General features: G+C 33.8%; 1 protein-coding gene across 1 annotated transcript; it reads left to right on the top strand.

Annotated features, from left to right (window-relative positions):
- The first annotated feature begins 13,631 nt into the window (after positions 1-13,631).
- LOC18056092 (thaumatin-like protein) lies at positions 13,632-14,713 on the top strand. Its single transcript, XM_006451568.2, has 2 exons — positions 13,632-13,806; positions 13,905-14,713. The coding sequence occupies exons 1-2, from the start codon at positions 13,728-13,730 to the stop codon at positions 14,570-14,572; spliced, it is 747 nt and encodes a 248-aa protein (XP_006451631.1). The 5' UTR covers positions 13,632-13,727; the 3' UTR covers positions 14,573-14,713.
- Positions 14,714-16,256: the final 1,543 nt, after the last annotated feature.

Consider the following 16,256-nt stretch of genomic DNA (forward strand, 5'->3'; position numbering starts at 1 on the left):
TGCTTGCTTTCAAAGCTTCTTTTGTTTCAATTTTAAGATTTTGTTCGAATTACTATTATAAGTGCTTAATTATAAACCTTCTAAATATCTGCTTTTACTTGTCTATCTTCTACTGCTCATCACTCACTTACGTTTTAATGGGTTAGTTGCAAAGTTGTTATTAGTGGCAACATGTTACAATATTGTTGCTTGTACTTCACTTTGATGAAGATATACCTATTGAGGTTTTATATCTACATACACATTTTCATTAAAGTGGTTAGTGTTGGTGTTCACAAGTTGCTTTGGCTTCAAACATTACTATATAATAATGTAGATCAACACTCGTTGAAATATTTTTCTTATTAGCATGGTTTTCAAGATATTCAGTGTTTGCCTTTATAATTTTGGATAGAAGAGTAACATTGTTGGAGTTCATTTCAACTGCATAAAGTGTTTTGAATTGTTATCACACAGATATATTTAAATGAATGATAATTAAGAAGTTTACAATTTAACTTTTGGTGAATAACTTGTTGTTTTGAAATTAAAGTTCAAAGGGAATTGATGAGTACTCGATGAAAGAGCTCTCGCAACTTCGTGATCAATAGGCCACATTTGTTGCCAAGTTAATTAAAACCTACAATCGCGAGGTAATATATGAGTAATTTAGGACCACTTTTGCTTCCAAATCTCCAAGACTTATTTTTTGTGATGTTCTAATTGATTTTATGTGCTTGTAGGTGGGGAAAAAAAATGAAGCCACGTATGGATATTCAGTACATTCTTGTGCTTATTCTTGTTGGTTAATGTTTGTTAAAACTGAATTTAGTACTTTGTTGTTTAAAACTTGTCGAAAACTTAATTTGATACTTATGTTCTCTTTTTTTCCCCAAACAGTGATGTAGTTAAATTATGTTAATTTAATTGATGTATTTGGGATATTTATTATGTGAATTGTGTTGGGAGATTTGATATATTTAATATATTTATTTTTTAATTATAAAACAAACTGGAAAAATCCAATAAAAATAAAAATATATTACTAACCAAAAGCAGCATAACATCACCAAATACTGACTCAATTTTAAATATTGACATATAAATAGTATCATTAAATATTTACACTTCGTATTATTATTTTAGTGATACTGTGGTGACAAGAATTATTGACACGTAAATAATATCATTAAGTACTAACGACATAGTGTCATTATTTTGGTGATACTATAGTAACACGAATTACTGACACGAAAATCACTCACACCAAAAATTAGTGTCAGTGTGTTCTGGCTGGAGCATTACTGACACAATTAACAAGTGTCAGTAAAAGTTATTACTGACACAAAATTGGTGTCAGCAAAACCCATTTTTCTAGTAGTGAATAAAAAAATATAAAGATAACAGAAAAAGTTATCTATATAAGTTGTTATGGCTCCAGATCATAAGTACCATTCTATTATTTTCTGACATCTTATCATCATAGTTATATATATATAAAGGATTCTCTGGGAAAACTTGTTGATTTGGAAGGCAAATCGCGAGGCTTGCATTATAAATTCAGGTACGCTTCCGCATATTCTGTTAATAACTCTTGGTGATATAACATGAATGTCACTAAGATTTAGGTGATAGTTTTCATCAAAGGATTATTTTCTAATAGAGTTAATTACCCTTCGTTGACATATGTTTTGAAAATTTTCAAAAAGGTGATAATTTTTTAAAAATACTCGAACAAGTGATATTCCATTAAGTTTTGCCGTTAACTTTAAGAAAAATAATAAATTACTTTTTATCCCAGCAATTAACTAGAAAATGATATTCTTACCCTTAAAATTTGTTAAAAATAACATTTCTACCCCTACAATTAGTTGCAAATGATATTTCTACTCCTACTTAATTATTTTTTATTTTTATATAGAAAATTATTTAAAAATTAAATCTAAGTCTAATTAATAAGGTTTTTTTTTGTTAAATCAAACAAATTTTTTTTTGAAAAATTTCTTGTTGAATCAAACTGATTTGTGAACATAAAGAAGCAAAACTTTAATGAATTGTAGAGTACTATATAAATCTAATATTTTTATCTCTTTGGCTTTATGAAAGAAAAAATATCAATTTTATCCAATTTTACCCTCAGCTGATTAAAGTTAACGGAATGTCACCCGCTCGAGTATTTTTAAAACATGTGTGTCATCTTTTTTAAATTTGTCAAAACATGTGCCACCCAAGGGTAATTAACCTTTTCTAATGATCTAAACTCATAGATCTCTCTCTCTCTCTCTTTGTGCCAAAAATCAGCTCATGTTATACACGTTCTTGTTGTTGCTGATGCTCCATCTCTGCTGCTACTGTTGTTGCTATTGCTCTGCTTTGTTTGTTAGATTTTGTTGTGCTATGAAAGAATTGGGTTACAAAAATTTACAAGAGTTTGGTCTTAATTTGAATTGGTCACTTTGTAGTAGAATTTTTTTTTAATATTAATACTAAATTATTTAGGTATGTTCGTGTATGTAGTAGTTAAACAATTACTTTTTAACTATAAGTACGACTTCTTATCAATCAAGCAGTCAAGCAAAAATTACTCCGGCAAGTTGGTTTTAATCGGAATAACCTTATCATCTCTCTTCTTCTCTTTGCAGATGACAATCTCATTTCCTCACGAGCCACAGTTAAAGAATGCTCTCATCTGAAACCAATATTTGATATGTACACAGCAGCTTCAGACCAATTTTTTAATATGGACAAATCTTCAATGTTTTTTAGCCCGAATGTGTTCCAGCACACCATTGGTAAGATAAAAACCCTTTTCAACCTTCAAGTGGTCTCCTCATATGAACAGTATTTGGGGCTCCCTTCTGTGGTTGGCCGAAATAAAACTGCATTTTTCAACGTACTAAAAAATATAGTGTTGAGCAAATTAAATCAGTAGAAGTCTCAATTGTTTTCTTATGAAGGCAAGGAAGTTTTAATCAAAGAAGTCATTCAAGCAATTCATACTTACGCGATGAGTGTATTTAGATTACCTCAGGGACTGTGTGAGGATATTCAGCGGCTCACTAAAAGATTCTGGTGGGGCACCAACCATAAATCAAAAGGCATGCACTAGCTTTCATGAAAAAATTTATGTGCGACAAAGAAAGAATGAGGTATAGGTTTTTAGGATTTAGTTTCTTTTAACCAAGCTCTGCTCGGTAAAATGAGTTGGCGAATTTTACAAGATGTGGATTCACTAATGGTCAAAACTTTAAAAGCTAGATACTTCCCTAACTCTGATTTTCTTAGTAGCAAAATGAGTTGCAATTCTTCGTTCTTATGGAAGAGTCTTTTATGAGGTAGGGAACTTGTGAAAGCTAGATTGTGTTGGCATATAGGCGATGGAAAAAATATTTACGTGTACAAAGATCATTGGATTCCTAAACTAGTGTCTTTCCAACCTGTTTCCCCAAAAACCTTACCTATGGAGACCAAGGTACCAGAGCTTATTAATAGCAATGGGACTTGGAACATTCCCCTTATTTAGAACCAATTTATGCTGCTAGATGTTGAAACTATTACTCACATCCCTCTTCCGCCTCATCCATGCCCCGATCAAGTGTATTGGTTCTATGACAAACGAGGAGTATATACTGCCAAAAGAGAGTATCAATTGGCTTTGCGCTTGAACCATTATCAAGGTCCCTCCACTTTATCGTCATCTCAAGTGTGGTGGAAATTCATTTGGTCCCTCTTTATCCCACCTAAAATGCGAATTTTTCTCTGGTGAGCTCTACTCGACATCCTTCCAACCTCATGTAACTTATTTAAAAGACAGGTAATACATTCTCCTACTTGCCAAAGATGCAACAGAATGCCAGAGGATACCTTCCATGCTTTGGTGGGATGTCAGTTTGCTATAAAGGTACGGCGACTATCCCGCCTTGCTAATATTGTGTCTAATTATCCAAGCATCAACTTCTCCTGCTTTGTTCAAACATTGGTTGATTCTCTATCCAAGGAGACGTTTGAATCTTTTATGGCTTTGGCCTGGTCAATTTGGAGGGATAAGAACTTGTTCCTTCATAATAAAAGGGTGAATGACATGTCGAGCGCAGTGTTTTGGGCAGAATCTGTTATTGAGAGCTACCAACTCGCGCAACACTCTTCTATCGGAAGGGTTTCTCCCACTCAAAACCATAAAGACGAATAATGGGCTGCTCCACCAGACCATTGGTACAAGCTCAACACAGATGCATCCATTAAATCATCAAAAGGCTTTTGTAATCTTGGCGCTATCATTAGAAACACAAGAGGGGAAGTTATGGCAACTTCAATAAGTACAAGGCTTTTTTTTGGGGATGTGCAATTTGTAGAAGCAGATGTTGTCTTCCAAGTGATACGAATCTCGTCAAGAACTGACGCGACCCTAATCAATTTAGTCCCTAAGATCGAATTTAAACCAAGAATTTAATGGAAGATCGACCCAATGCTTAATGAAAGCATGAACCTTGGTATGTGAAAACGCCACAATCAGCTATGGACGGTCTGATTAATAAGTCAAGAGTTTGAACGCCATGGAAATTCGATAAGTTCAAAGAGTTTGTAAAGAACAAAATAGAATTAACTCTCTCACCAATTACATCAAAAACTTATATGTTTATTGGATACGAGTACATTATATAGGGTTGGTTACAAGAATTTTGGGAAATAAATCCTAAACCAAAAATCAAATCTGAATCTGAATCTAAACAAATTTGAAAGAATCTAAATCAAATCAGAATCCTAATCTAAGCAAATAGGAAATAATTTAAATCAAATCAGGATCCTAATTGGCTAAAATGTTGTATATCAATTAAAATGAAAACTAGGCGATTAAAATATAAACAACTACTTTGCTTCTCTAATAGCCTCCTCAAGATACGAGAAAGTATCTTAAAAAGAAAAATAATATATTTTCCCGCTATAACAAGCAAGCCAACTCCCTATTTCATGGAAGTAATTATTTGGAAACTTCACGAGCCTGAATCATGCATTTATCATGTGCGATTCCTTCAACCAACCTCCACGAATTTAATTGAGCCCAAGTTGTTTGAATCAATCCATTAAGCGCTTCTTTGAATTTCTTTTCTCGAGCTCTTGTAACGGGTCCAACGGGAACTTAATAAGATCTGAATATAGCTTATCCCACGTGCTTGTAATATTTTTATCCTTAATCTCAGCATTCTCTTCCTCTTGAAAAGGATTTGTCCTCAAATCATCACCTACATCAAAAGAACCCAAATCAGAAACATTAAAAGTAGCACTTACATTGTACTCACCAGGAAAATCCAGTTTGTATGCATTGTCATTAATCCATTCCAAAACTTGGAATGGGTCATCCCCTCGAGGTAATAACTTAGATTTCCTTCGTTCCGGAAATTGTTCCTTGCGCATGTGTAACCGCACCCAATCGTTGGGTTCAAAGACTAGCTTATGTTGCCATTTGTTAGCTTGTTTAGCATATTGCTCGGTTATCTGCTTAATGTTGAACTTCGCCTTCTCGTGCATCTGTTTAACAATTTCAGCCTTTTTCTTGCCATCTAAGCTAACACGCTCATAAACAGGTAATGGAGTTAAATCCAATGGGTTAAAGGATTAAAATCATAAACAATTTCAAACGGTGAATGCTTAGTAGCAGAATGAACGGAATGATTATAAACAAACTCAACATATGGTAGACAATCTTCTCAAGTTTTGATGTTCTTTTTAATGATAACTCGCAACAGAGTAGATAAAGTTCTATTCAGAATTTCTGTTTGACCCATCAGTTTGAGGGTGACAAATAGTTGAAAACAACAACTTAGTTCCTAACTTAGCCCATAATGTTTTCCAAAAATTACTTAAAAACTTAACATCCCTATCAAAAACAATTATCCTGGGCATACCATGCAACCTCACAATCTCCTTAAAGAATAAGTCAGTGACATTAGAAGCATCATCTGTTTTGTGTCATGGAATAAAATGTCATCAGCATAAAATTCCTTAATATGTTCAAAACCAAGTAGTTTAGTATTAAGTGTTGAGATTAAGACATACCTGTGGGAAAGCGCATCTGCAACAACATTTTCCTTACCTTAGTTGTAATGAATGACATGTGGAAATGTCTCTATGAATTCTACCCATCGAGCATGTCCCTTATTAAGCTTGTGTTGGTCTTTAAGGTGTTTCAAGGACTCATGATAGGTTTGAATCACGAACTACTTAGGCCATAAGTAGTGCTGCCATGCTTCTAACGCTCGAACTAACGCACACAAGTCCTTATCGTAAGTAAGGTAGTTTAAAGCTACCCCACTCGATTTTTCACTAAAGTAAGTAATTGGTTGTCTCTCTTGCATTAGGACTGAGCCAATACCGATACCTAAGGCATCGTATTCAATTTCAAAAGTTTTATTAAAGTTAGGCAAAGACAATAAGGGAGCATTAGTCAACTTTTACTTGATCATTTGAAATGTCTTCTCGTGCGCTTCTTCCCACTTGAATCCAACATCTTTTTTTATTACTTCAGTAAGCGGTGCGGCTAATGTACTAAAGTCTTTCACAAATCGTTGGTAGAAACTAGCGAGCCCATAAAAGCTTCTCACATTACTTACACTTGTGGGACTCGGCCACTCTTGGATTGCACGTACCTTTTCCTCATCAACTTGTATACCCTGTGCACTCACAACAAATCTTATAAACACAAGTTTATTGATGCAAAAAGTACACTTATTCAGATTAGCAAACAACTTTTCTTTTCTAAGCACATCTAAAACAGATTTCAAATATACTACATGATCGTTTATGTTTTTGCTATAAATGAGGACATCATCAAAATAAACAACAACAAACTTACCAATAAAAACTCGCGCAAGACATGATTCATAAGTTTCATAAAAGTGTTCGAGGCATTAGTTAGACCAAAAGGCATGACTAATCATTCATACAAACCATATTTTATTTTAAAGGCAGTTTTCCATTCATCTATTTCTTTCATTCTAATCTGATGATATCCACTTTTCAAATCAATTTTGGAAAATACACATGACCCATGTAATTCATCAAACATATCATCTAACTTAGGAATAGGATGTCAATATTTTACCGTTATGTTGTTGATGGCTCAACAGTCAACACACATCCTCCACGTCTATCCTTCTTAGGAGCTAATAAAACGAGAACTGCACATGGACTCATGCTTTCTCTCACGTATCTTTTTTCCATCAATTCATTAACTTGCCTTTGAAGTTCCTTGGTCTTCTCTGGGTTGCTCCTATAGGCTGGTCTATTCGAAATGTCTGCACTGGGCAGAAAATCAATATGATGCTCAATCCCTCGGGTTGGAGGTAAACCATGTGGTGTTTCCTCAGGAAAGACATCCCAATACTCTTGCAAAAGAGAAGTAATAGAACTAAGTAAATTAGGGTCAAATTCGTTAGTGTTCAAAAATGCTTCTTTGTACAAAAGTACAATCATCGGCTGATGTAAAAACAATACTTTTTTTTATCTCACTTGCTCTCGCATAGAAATTCTTTTATTTTCCATTTGAGTTTCGCTCAATGGTCATATTTTTCTTTGGTTTTTCTCTTACCTTTTCCTCGGCCTCTTTTTTAATTTCACTCTCTTTTTCTTTTGCTCACTCTCTCTCTCTATAGGCTCACTTGGTCTCCGTAAACCTGTTTTGGTGTCAATAAAAAAAAAGTGATGTTGCGTTAATTAAATACAAATGAAAATTAGTTGGTGAAGCCATCATGCTTCACACGTCTGTCGAATTGCTAAGGCCGCCCAAGTAATAAGTGTCCACCCTGCATTGGCATTACATCACAAAGCACCTTATCTTCATACTTGCCAATTCGAAAAGTCACTAGTACCTGCTTGTTCACTTTCACCTCACCATTATCATTTAACCATTATAGTTTGTATGGTTGTGGGTGTTTAAGTGTCGAAAGCCCTAACTTCTCAACCATGATAATACTAGCAATGTTAGTACAACTTCCTCCATCAATAATCATACTACATACTTTGTCTTGAACATAGCATCTAGTATGGAAAATGTTTTCCTGTTGCACTACTTCGTCTTCCTTTACTTGCACACCCAAAGCTCTCCTCCCTACTAAAGTCAATTCCCCAGGGGCTATATACTCTCTATTTTCGACGTCCTCTAATGGTGGCATCTCATTTTCTTTCATTTCATCTTTAGTTATAATCTCACAATTATCCCGCAATATCATAACCATTTTATTCACACATTCACTTGCGATATGCCCCCTGCCTTGACATTTAAAACACTTAATGTTATGATTCCTAATAGTACGAGTCACGGTGTTACCTTGTGAATTGTGCTTGGAGTGCTCGGATCTTAGCTTAGGTGCAGTAGATGCTTATAGCCTCTCATCTCGTTTCACATAGCTCGGCTTCCAAGGAGTGGAACTCGAGTTTAGGGCTGCACGGGGGTTACCCCTCCTCTTGAGTTGCTGCTCAATCTTAATGGCTTTGTGTACCATCTCCTCAATCTCTACATAATGTTGCAACTCAACCTTATCTACAATCTCTCGATTAAGACCATTTAAGAATCGTGCCATGGTAATTTCTCTACTCTCCTTCAGATTTGCTCTAATCATGGCAATCTTCATTTCTTTATAATAATCCTCTACGCTTCGGCTACCCTGTGTAAGACGTTGTAATTTTTTGTACAAGTTTCGATAATAGTGGTTAGGTACAAAACGCCTTCTCATCAATGATTTCATTTCATCTCATATCTCAATTGGACGTTCCTTATTTCGCCTCCTACTTATAACAAGTTGATCCCACCAAGTAATAGCATAGTAAAAAAACTCAATCACGGCTAATTTTACATTTTCTGCCTCTGAATAATTGTGGCAGTTAAATATGAACTTCATTTTCTTCTCACATTCAAGGTATACTTCTGGGTCGGATTTTCCTTAAAAAGATGGGATCTTCATCTTTATGCCACTCAATTCATCATCTTTATTCCTAGTTCTTCTACCTTATCCATCTCTCCTATAGTTACCCACTGAGTCCTCCCCTTCATCATACTCATCCCTATAATAGTCATCAATCTCTCCTCTAGCTGGAACTCTTTCTCTTCTACGTGCTTGGGGAACGGGTTGTGGCTGCCCTGCACATGTGTTCTCCACTTGATCCAAACGCTCGTGTATGAGCTCTAATTCAACCTTCATTATCCTTCTCATCTCTCTCATCAATGCTTGAATTTGTAAATTCTGAGTAGTTGCGAATTGATCATCTTCATTTGTATTTAGTTCTAAGTTGTGAGACATAGCTAACATGTGCAAAAGAAAGTTAGAAATAATGTGGAAAGGACCTCACCTCACTCTCTTACTTGTTTCACTCAAGAAAATGACTCACTCAATTCTACTCGTGTTTCACTCAAATTAATTGGCTTTTACCCTCTAATACGCTCACACTCTCTTGCCTTTTTCAACTCTTAGTAATTCTCGCTCGGTTCTTATCAAATTAATCAAACCAATATCAGGATTTCAGTAGTAATTCACAAAGATTACACTAAGGAGACTTAAATTTCAAGAGTAAGAAGACGATGTGTACGTAAAGTCGAGTTTTGATTTTGGGCAAAATTTTCACCTATGGGGTAAAACCCGTTTTAGACTTCCAAGACACAAATAATGGAAAAATGAAAGATTTTAAGAGGGGATTCTCTCTATTTTTCCTTTTTTTTTAGGAAAAGAATAGGTAAAACTTGTGGATTTAAGGAGAATTAAACCACAAGGATGCAAAATTGATTTAAAAAAAAGCCCTAAAATATTGTTCACGCAGCACTGTTCACGCTACACTATTCATGACTCTTTTTTTATTTATACATACTAGAACAAGGATGAAAAATTCAAACAAGAATGAAAAACAGCAAAGATAGATGGATCTGACCTTGATGCCTAGGCTCTGATACCAAATGATACGAATGCCATCAAGAACTGATGTGACCCTAATCAATTTAGTCCCCAAGATCGAATCTAAATTAGGAATTGAATGGAACATCGACTCAATGCTTAATGAAAGCACGAACCTTGGTATGTAAAGACGCCACAATTAGTTATGAATGGTCTGATTGATAAGTCAAGAGTTTGAACGCCACGGAAATTCAATAAGTTCAAAGAGTTTGTAAAGAACAAAAGAGAATTAATTTCCTCACCAATTGCATCAAAACCTTATATGTTTATTAGATACGAGTACATTATATAGGGTTGGTTACAATAATTTTTGGAAATAAATCCTAAACCAAAAATCAAATCTGAATCTGAATCCAAACAAATAGGAAAAAATTTAAATCAAATAAAAATCCTAATCTAAGTAAATAGGAAAGAATCTAAATCAAATTAGGATCCTAATTGGCTTAAATGCCTTATATCAATTAAAATGAAAACTAGGCGATTAAAATAGAAATAACTGATTTGCTTCCCTAATAGCCTCCTCAAAAAACAGGAAAGTATCTGAAAAAGGAAAATAATATATTTTCCTGTCATAACGTATAAGCCAACTCCCTATTTCATGCAAATAATTATTTAGAAACTTTAAGAGCTTGAATCGTGCATTTATCATGTGCGATTCCTTCAACGAGCCTCCACAAATTTAATTGGGCCCAAGTTGCTTGAATCAATTCATTAAGCGCTTCTTTGAATTTTTTTACTCGAGTTCTTGTAACGGGTCTGACAAAAACTTGAATATGATCTGAATATACCTCATCCCGCGTGCTTATAATAATTTTATCCTTAATCTCATCACTAGGGGGTTAGGCTAGCAATTAATTCGAGCCTCATGCCGTTGATTGTCGAACTTGATTCGCTCACTGTTGTCCGTTTGCTTAACGGAAGCTTGCATAGCAGGAAGGAGATTGGTTGGCTGGTATCGGAGATCATTGGCCTGATGGCTAATAGATCTCGCATCATAATGAAACACGTGCCTAGATCATGTAATCTAGTGGCTCACAATCGAGCAAAACTGGCTTTTTCCTTCCCAGACGGATACACTTGGATTAAAGATCCTCCTATAGAAATTGTCAGTTTATTGTAACTTTTTTTTTTGTTCTTTTAATATATAACTAGTTTCCCTTTCAAAAAAAAAATTATAAGTATGACTTGCATATTTACTTTTTAACTATAAATATGGCTTAAAATTTTAGTAATAATTATTTCTGAAAATAGCACTAACAAATACAAATTATTGTTTTTAATTTTAAAATATAAGATACATATAATGATATCATATGCATACTTAAATTTAAAATGAAACAACTGTAAATTTTTATTTCTATTTTAAAATGAACAACTGTACAAGTCCTTAAATTTTCTTGAATTAATTTGTTTATATTATTTTTCCTATTTGTTTCATATATTTTTTTTATTTTATTTTTCTAGACAATTTATGTCTCTCGAACTCGCAATTTGCAGCATTAAACAAGGATGAGGTTTAATGAACACTGGAGTCTCATAATGGGCTGCTATGCCTTATTGACTTAATTTGTTCCTCTTTTCCCCGTATCTTGTTACATTGTTACTGTTTGTGTCCGTTCCATCATCATCAGATCTCTGTTTTTATTAATATTTTAAATATTTTTCGAATCAATAGAAATAAAGTAATTCTTAGATCTCTGAAACATCTCCGTTACAAGACAACTATTCCAACGGAATCTCTCTGACCGATGCCGATGAGAGAGAGTCTAACGTGGGGTCGCCCTTTTGACGGTGACCCCTGACTGCAGCTCATAATTAAGAAAGACACCAGTCAATAATTTAATTTCCTCATTTTCACGTGTGTGTTCAGCATTTTCCAAGACAAATACGCCTTTAGCCCACTACCGCTAGATGTCACTAACAACAGCAATCACAGCCGTACATTCAACATCTCAGTCTTGCCAAGTTGTGATTATGCATGCATATGATCTTGACGGTGTTGACACTATTTACCACACTTCCAATTAAAGGAGTCGCCAATAATTTTCAAATTCTTGCTTTGGGCTATATTGTTCCTGGATTATTTGAAATACTTTTCGACTCAGTAAAAATTTATATAAATTTTGTTTTCGGCTTAATTGTAAATTATCTCCTCATGAATTTATTATTTTTAAATTGTCTCTTTTACTTTTAAAAATTTTAATTTACTCTTTCTTTTCATTAAGAAATAAAAAACAAATCATCAACTCACCTAATTTTTTCTTTATTCATATAAATAATTCGAGATTTTAAAAATAAGTGGAACAGTTTGAAGATAATAGAAAATAATCCAAAATTTAACATTTTTAGTACTCTTTTGTCCCTATTGGGATCACGTATTATGTTCATTGTACATGATGATGTCAGTGCAATTTATATAGGAGAAAATAAAAGATCAATGATACTGAATTGTTCGAACCCACAAAAAATTTTAAAAAAAAAATTACAAAAGAAAGGGAAAAAAAATAAATTACACTTGATGGGATTTATTTTCAGGACAACAAGCATTTTCCGAATTTAAATCATTTGACAGAATTTGGTGACCAACTCTACTCATGATTATCATATTTTTTTGGCCACTATTGGTTTTCCAAGAAGTTACGCTGGATATATATATATATATTCGCCTGTTTCAGAGACCTTGTAAAAACGGACAAAAACTATTGAATGAGAGCAAAAAATAGTAACAGAGAGTGCAAATTGATGCAGAGTCATGAGGCACCAACTTGGGCAATAGAGTGATTCCCTTTCCCATGTGAATTCACTCATCTTTTTCGCTTTGCGATGCAGACAACCTATCCCCCACTCTACCCCTCCTATCTCTGACAACCTCGAGCACTGAGCAAAAATTTTCTCATTTTTTTCACATTACATGAGAGAGAAAGAAGGAACCCATTATTTCTTATTTTATTTAGATCTTTACGAATTACGAAGTACGTTCAGGAAATTTCACTAAATATCGACGTCACGTGACCCGTCCAATTAAGATGAAGATTACATAAAATAAATCTTCCCCTAAGTTGACGTATATATTCACTATATGTGCTTTTCGAAAGAATGGATTAGTAGGAAAACTTGATCTAAGTTAAGATGATTAGTATTTTTATCTATTAAGTGTAGTCATTTTCTCTTTTATTGTTGTAATAGGTGATGTAAGATAACTGTTTGGTGTTTTAAATAGAGCTAATAATATTAGATTTTGGTATAATATATCAATTTGAAGTTTTTAATAAGAGAAGGAGAAGTACAACAATCTTGTTTTGTATTAAATTCTATTGTTTAAGGACTCTTGTCATCTCTTTCACTTAATATATATATATATTAATATGTATTAAAAAATTAATTAATTTTATATTCTAATCTAATAACTACTTATTGTATCTTTTTTTAAAAAAACTAACTAAAAGATCAATTGAGTTTGGCTTTGAATTTTTAACATTTGAAAAAAGAAAAACTTGGCTAAGTAAATTTTCGGAAAATTTATTAGTTTTTTTATCATTTTTTTGGTAATTCAGATTTACAACTGGAAGCACTAAAATTTCAATTCATCCACTAGGCCGACATTTCAACTTTTTCTTTATTTTTCACCCAAAAAAAAAAAAAACAAATTCTAACCCTAGTAAATTGCTTACCGCCCGTTATTTGTGGTCTATAAAAGCTCTATTGTGGTTAAGGCTTTTGCTGATAGATAACAGTCCGCTGTCCCCAGTTCACACACTCTCCTCTCACTCACTGCCTTCAAAATCTTTTGCTTTTTGCTGAGTTTCAGCCATGGCAGTAACAATGCTGCTTAGATCTCTACTCGCTCTCTTGCTCACCACCATCGTCCTCTTCTCTCACAATATCAAAGGTACTTGATTAATTATCATTCGTGTTTATAAATGTGTTTATATATATGTATATTTTTCTCTGTGTTAATATTTTATTCCATGTCATCATGTGTTTCAGCTACAACAATCACATTATTCAACAAATGCGAGCACCCAGTTTGGCCCGGAATACAAGCGAGCGCAGGCAAGCCACTACTGGCACGTGGCGGCTTCAAGCTCCCACCAAACAAGGCCTACACCATACGCCTACCGCCCCTCTGGTCCGGGCGCTTCTGGGGTCGCCATGGATGCAGGTTCGACGCCTCAGGCCGGGGCCGCTGCGCCACCGGGGACTGCGGCGGATCGCTCTTCTGCAACGGCATAGGCGGCAGCCCGCCGGCCACCCTCGCCGAAATCACGCTGGGGCAGCAGCAGGACTTCTACGACGTGAGCCTGGTCGACGGTTACAACATCGCAATGTCGATTTTGCCCATCAGAGGCTCCGGGAAATGCAGCTACGCTGGGTGTGTGAGTGACCTGAACTTGATGTGTCCCGCGGGGCTACAAGTGAGGTCCAACAGCAGAGTGGTGGCCTGCAAAAGTGCTTGTTTCGCTTTCAACTCGCCCAGGTATTGCTGCACTGGGAGCTTTGGGAATCCTCAATCCTGCAAGCCCACTGCTTACTCCAGGATTTTCAAGGCCGCTTGTCCCAGAGCTTACAGCTATGCTTATGATGATCCCACTAGTATTGCTACTTGCACCGGCAGCAACTACTTGCTCACTTTCTGCCCCCGCCATCGCCGTTAGATTTTTATACCCATTATCTACCACTACTACTACATACGCTATCAAGTTCATTTGTAATAAGATAAGATTATTATTATTATATCATATGTTATGTTATGTTTACTAGTAATAATATCATGGTACGGTAGTTTGTTGGTATCAGATGATAATGTTGAATTGGCCATTATTATTAGTTAATGGAAATTATTAATTATTAACTATTACTATTTGAGTTGTTGAATGTAAAATAATTAAGTTTGAAACTAGGCTATTGATAGTAAATTGGACTTCTCGGTATTCAACAAATTGAAAAGTGGGACATGTCGCGGGTGGTGGTGGACAGCTAATGGTGATAAATCTGTTTAATTTCTTCTTTTTTTTCCGTTTTAAATCGTACATGGGAAACTAAAAGGATTTTACTCCAAAAGTTTTCAAATAAAAGATACGTCTGTTTTAAATCTGATAAAAATATTCTACAAAGAAAATTTTATAAAACCAAAAATTTGAATAGGACATTTTCTTTTATAAGTAGAGTTTTTATAAAAAAAATTCAAAAGCAATTCGAAACATACTCGTGGATCTATTAAAGGATAAAAATGGGCCACGTGTAAAAAAAATTTTATATTTTATATTATATTAATAATTACTTATTTACATTAAATTCTATTGAGTAAAAGAGTGATCAAGCTAGATTACCAGGAAATTTGAGCTTGTAAGCCATTCTGCAACCACTTTTCATATAATTAGTAATTTTGCTATCATAATGCCATAGCAATTGGTCATCCTTAGCCGACTTGACGATGCATAAAGATTGAAAGATAGATGAAACACAAGTTTCATAATAACAAAGTTTTATTAAATAAGTTTAAATTAAAACTAGTATTTTGAGTCCTTTTATATAATAATTTTAAATATCGTGAATTTATTAAAATAGATAAATATAAAATAATATTTGACAATGAAATTTTGCTAATTAAAATAAGAAAGGTAAAACAAAGAGTGTCTAAATCCGATTTAAAAAAAATAAAAATTTTAAAAGAAACAAAAAATTGAAAAATATTTTAAAACTAGAAAACAACTAAGAAAGATGCGGAATTTTTGACTCGATCATAGTGCATAATGGCTCAACGACTCTGGGTTTGGTTCGTCTCGTCGTAAGTTTCGAAACAATATATTATACGTCGAAAATAAACTCTTGTAGCCTAATTTATGTCCTCTATAAGGTAACCTACTAATAACACATAATCATCCTACATAATGACTTTGGCATGAGAATAGACAAAATTGAAAAATTAAAAAAAAAAATTATCATTTAAAATTTATAATTACAAAATTTAACATCTTGAATTTTGAAATTTATTTGTTTTATTAAATTTAGGAATATTCTTGTAAATATAATTTTTTTTATTTTTTAAAATTTTGTAGGATAAAATAATTTTATAATTCATTTAAAGGTAAATAGTTACTTTATTAAATTATTGAATGAAAAAGTGGTGTAAAAAATATGTTAAAATTTTGTAACAATTAGATATACATGTAACAAAAGAGAAGTTGTACAGAGATAATGTTCCTAACATTTTCATCCCATGCCTCTGATTGAGTTCTTAAAACGGCGTCGTTTTGTTTAGTTTTTTTTTTCTTTTTTACTTCTCCAAAACGTTGTCGTTTCTGATGGAGTATTTCACTCACTCTTCTTCATTTCTTC

This window comes from Citrus clementina, unplaced genomic scaffold, assembly GCF_000493195.1.
Source record: "Citrus clementina cultivar Clemenules unplaced genomic scaffold, Citrus_clementina_v1.0 scaffold_1, whole genome shotgun sequence".
Classification (NCBI taxonomy): Eukaryota; Viridiplantae; Streptophyta; class Magnoliopsida; order Sapindales; family Rutaceae; genus Citrus; species Citrus x clementina.